This window comes from Branchiostoma floridae, unplaced genomic scaffold (assembly GCF_000003815.2).
Source record: "Branchiostoma floridae strain S238N-H82 unplaced genomic scaffold, Bfl_VNyyK Sc7u5tJ_1585, whole genome shotgun sequence".
NCBI lineage: Eukaryota > Metazoa > Chordata > Leptocardii > Amphioxiformes > Branchiostomatidae > Branchiostoma > Branchiostoma floridae.
Window position 1 is genome coordinate 666,568 of NW_023365779.1, and position 4,509 is coordinate 671,076.

General features: G+C 44.6%; 1 protein-coding gene across 1 annotated transcript in view; it reads right to left on the reverse strand.

The window, feature by feature from the left end:
• LOC118408449 (MAM and LDL-receptor class A domain-containing protein 1-like) overlaps positions 1-4,459 on the reverse strand; it is a 21,001-nt gene extending 16,542 nt beyond the window's left edge. Inside the window, exons 1-2 of the mRNA XM_035809266.1 lie at positions 4,344-4,459; positions 1,274-1,379 (exon numbers count right to left, since the gene is read on the reverse strand). Of these exons, the coding sequence (XP_035665159.1) occupies positions 1,274-1,340 (67 nt within the window). The 5' untranslated portion in view covers positions 1,341-1,379; positions 4,344-4,459. The remainder of the gene's footprint in view (positions 1-1,273; positions 1,380-4,343) is intronic.
• Positions 4,460-4,509: the final 50 nt, after the last annotated feature.

Consider the following 4,509-nt stretch of genomic DNA (forward strand, 5'->3'; position numbering starts at 1 on the left):
TATTATGATATTAGACTGCAGTCTATGGTGTTACCGCGAACTTAAATCCACCGCGAAAAGTCCTTTTTCCCGCTACCGCGAAATCAAATCCCCGCGGACTTAAATGCATTTACAGTACTACGTACACTATGAGTTCCTGACCTGCAGGAGATCCCTGAACGGGATCCAGTAAATTTCCTATTTTATCACCGGTGTTTAACGTTACGGTCTACTGTTACTCTCCGGTTTGTCATGTCTTCAGTTGTACGCGATCCCGATAATTCCTCACGCTAGAAGTTCCTGAACTGCCAAAAGATCCCTGAACAGGACCCAGTAACTTTCTTATTTTGTCACCAGCGTGAGTGAAAGTTTAACGTTACGATCTACTGCTACTTTCCGGTCATGCCTTCAGTGGTACGCGATGCCGGTAATATTCCGCACTAGGAGTTTCTGACCTGCCAAGAGATCCATGAACAAGACTCAGTAAATTTCCTATTTTATCACCAGCGTTATACGTCACGGTCTACTGTTACTCTCAGGCCTGTCTTCTTTTCAGTGGTACATCACGGTACCGCTAATATGTAACGTTAGAAGTTCATAAAATGCCAGGAAACCCCCGAACAAGACCCAGTAAATTTCTTTCCCTGCTTTAGCAAGCACCATCGCTGTCACACATTCAGAACCTTCTCACGGCTTGGCTTCCTGGAATCAACCCTGTTCTAGCTATAGTTGGCTCTTTTATTCACATCCAAGCAGATTCAGTGACTTTCCCGACTTTTCAAAATGTATCGCTGGCTGGCGACGACAAATGATCTTGCTCACGACAAACTCCCAACCACGGGCTGGAGAAGGTTGTAAGGCCATGTTCGGTCGGTGACTCGAGCTCGAAGAGCTCGAGGAGTCACTGTTAGTATCTAGATTGCATTATTCCAAGTGAAACACGATACAGATTACTAGTATACCCCTCCTTTATCGTAAAGCCTATAATTGTGTTTTGGTTTCTTATCTCTAGCCTAAGTGGGAGTGATAAAGCTTAAGTACCCCAATCTTAGCAACGTTGTTTTAACCTAGATAGACTTATCTAACATTGGGGCCGTTCAAACCACTAAAGACAACTTTTTACCGTTTTTACGGCAGTTCTATCGGCTTCAGACTATCGCAAAACGAACAATAACGATACGAAATGTTTAGAAAGGCAATAAATGTACTGTACTTATAACTAAGTGTAGTTTATTTTTTTGCATTTGCACCTGCATCGCATAAAGAGTCCATAAACTGTGAATGTGACACTTACCCGTGAAGCCTTGCGCGTGCAGACCGGGCAGAAGTGCCATCACTAGTGACGTCACCAACAGCAACATGGCGGACTGGTGTTGGGTTACCTGGTGGCAAGGTGAAGTCTGTGAACAAGACAATAGATTCGCTGTCACAACTTTGTTATCTGCAAACACAACTTCACAAACACGATCGGCCAGAGTGTGTACGTTTGGGTATCCATCGATTACTGTAAAAAGGGAAATATTCGCGTTTTTAGAAATCTTCTCCAAATCATTCTCAGTTTTACAGTAGAACCCTGCATGTCAGATTCAACCGCGAACTGAACTTCATCGCGAAACCATCGCGAATATCCGGTTTACTTCCTACCGCGAAGTTCCCGCGAACTTCCCTTGCCCATTTTACTGTATCTCTTATTGCTAATTTCAAACCTTAACAGTTCCTGACAAAAAGGAACCAAGCGACCCTTCCGTCCGTCGCCCATGGATGTACCTGGTGGCGAGATTCCAAGAGTCTGGAAACAAGATTGTCACAACTTTATGCCCAGTTTATGATGTCAAATCCAGGATGTTGTGAATACCGCGGGGTACAGGGAAGGGGCCGGACAGGCACGGGATTCAGGGAGGAGGGCAAAATAACAAACAGTGAACTTCGACATTTAGACACAGCATTCTGTGTCACTCTCCTGGGCAGGCCGAAGTTAAAAAGGGGTAACACGTATTATGATAAAACTTGTACACACACACACACACAAAACTTAAAGAATGGCATGACGCAGTGATGAATACTTATGAATAATTATCATTGTTTTCTGTCTAATTTAATTAAAGGGTAATTTTTGATAATTTTTTCAAAAAGTTGAATTGTTCGGAAAAGATAATGGATATGCATACAATACAGCCCGGAGGATCTCCACGTACGGAGAATACAATAGGATGAACTCTTGGCAATTGTCAAGAAATTAAAGTTTCTTCACGACTATAAAAGAAGGCAAAAGGGCTCATTTTTCATCGATACTGCAATGAAGGCAGTTTTTCTTCCCCTTCATCAGACAAAATCGAAGCGTATTTCTTGAAAGGAAACGTAACTTGGCTTTCTTTGGTGACTGACAGCGCAATTTGGCTCCGGTACGGCTTGCTTTTACAGACATTAATCTCCAGGCAGATTTACCATATGAAAGCTGGCTAAGGAGTACAGCTGATCAAAGGAAGTCATCAGCCACCGGTAGTTAAACACACTCCTAGGCCAGTTTCACTCCTCTGGCAGCTTTTGATATGATATATTCCGCTTCCGTATTATCTGCTTGGAGATTACAGACGTATAGAAATAGCAAACCAGGTCACCCCAACCCTTCTTGATACGGGTGTAAGGCAAGTATTTATAGGCTAATGAAACGGGTCATCAGAAGTATCAAAGCTGTTGGTGGGAGGATTTTCCGAAAGTGGGTCAGATCTGAGCGGCCTGATGACAGACGAGACCGGGCCGGCCTGCGGGTCTGTATGGGGGGGCTCCTGGGGACGTTACTTCAAGAGGGTTGCTAACGCGCTAACCGGGCTGGGTTGTGGGTCTGCATGGGGGGACCTGCCAACGTTACTTCAGGCTTGGAATTTCATTCAGTCTTTTTCAGTCTATCCGGCTATCCAGTCGACCGGTCAGTTCAATCCTAGGGCCTTAGGCCACTTTTATTCCTAACTTGGCCAAAGTCCCCTGTTACTTTTCCGCCAGGCGGATGTCTGGTAGAGGCTATGCAAAACATTCTCACTTTGATATTTGGATGGAAGGTGAACCGGGCACTAAAAGATACCGGCTGTGCCGAGAGGAACTTTTCCGTGTCAAGACCGTGACAGTAGATACATGTGTAACAGTTTAACTGCAACAATATTGCCTCAACACGTGGCCTGATCGCTTTTTTTTCACGCGATTTTCATCTCGCTGCTAGGTTCAAACAAAAATCACACATTCAGAGACGTTGAAGAAATCTGACAAGGGCGATCAAGAAAGTACCAATTCCAGCCGGATCAAAAGTTGAAGAAAGCGATCGGCCACTTTTGTCATTAACAGCACTCGCGGCAATGCTACATGATATAGGACGATGAGTGGTGAAGTATTTTCCTCTTTTTAGAAAAAGTACACATAAAGTACAGGATTTTCTTTGATGGACAAATCACAGCCTATGAGTAACCGTCCCGATCTAAGGTACATTCGGCCAGAGACATGCCAACTAGTAGTCGTTAATGCATTCTCTCTCTGATTTTTCAGCGGCGAGCATCAAGTTTTTGTCCCGGATCGCGGCCGGCTGTCGGCGGGTGGCTTCACAGGGGAACCTGAGACGCCGGTATGGTCGGACCTCGGCGGAATATCTACCCAGAAATGTGCGTCCAACAAGTAGTTCAGCCAGATCAATCCGCGCCACGCGTGAGTTTTTCTGAAGCCAGACATTTAGTGGTAAATCCCTGACATGTGGGGAGGACTTGTGTCTACTGAACCGCTTTAGGGTCCTACAAAGATGTCCGAAAATTGGGCAAATAGTGTGGAGAGCTCACCAAACGTTTTTTATTTAGGATGTGACATTTTCTGGCAAGTTTAGCTCGATTGCAAAACGTTTACCCTCGTTCAGAATTGTCTACAATTTCTTTTGCAGCCAAAAGTAATTAATGAAGATAACAGATGTAACGTTATAGGTAGGGGGATCGCAGGAGTACAGATATATTAGTGGGGCGTCAAGTTTGCAGCGCTTTACAGAGATGTACAGTTGAGTGTGTGACAGGCATCTGACAAGTGACCTAGAAAATGCTCACAAGAGAACACAGGCATCATCCAAGCCTCACTACCGACACCAGGCAAAAAATGGGGGCAAAAATTATTCTTCTCTCTAGACTGACCATTGGAAAAACTTAGGGCTACAAGTTGAGGGAGTGAATATTAATATGATAAATATAACACTAAAGCACATTTTTGTTCCACACAGAATGCAAGTGTACTCTTATCTTTAATAGTCGCGGCACTCAAGACAATACAATTCTTTCAATCTATGAATGAAAAATCACGATTCACACAAACTTTCTCTATCAGAACAAAGTTTTACTCACCGAGGGATGCGAGATGTTCTGGCGGAGGTTGGGAGGAGAGATGTCCCCGGTGTGGTGCCGTGCGCAGAGTGGCCGATTCCTCAGGACTCCTCCGTTTTATAACGCCTCAATCATGGCGTGCGTGTTAACCTCCGCCAGGGGCGTGTTACGGCGTGATGATGAAGGG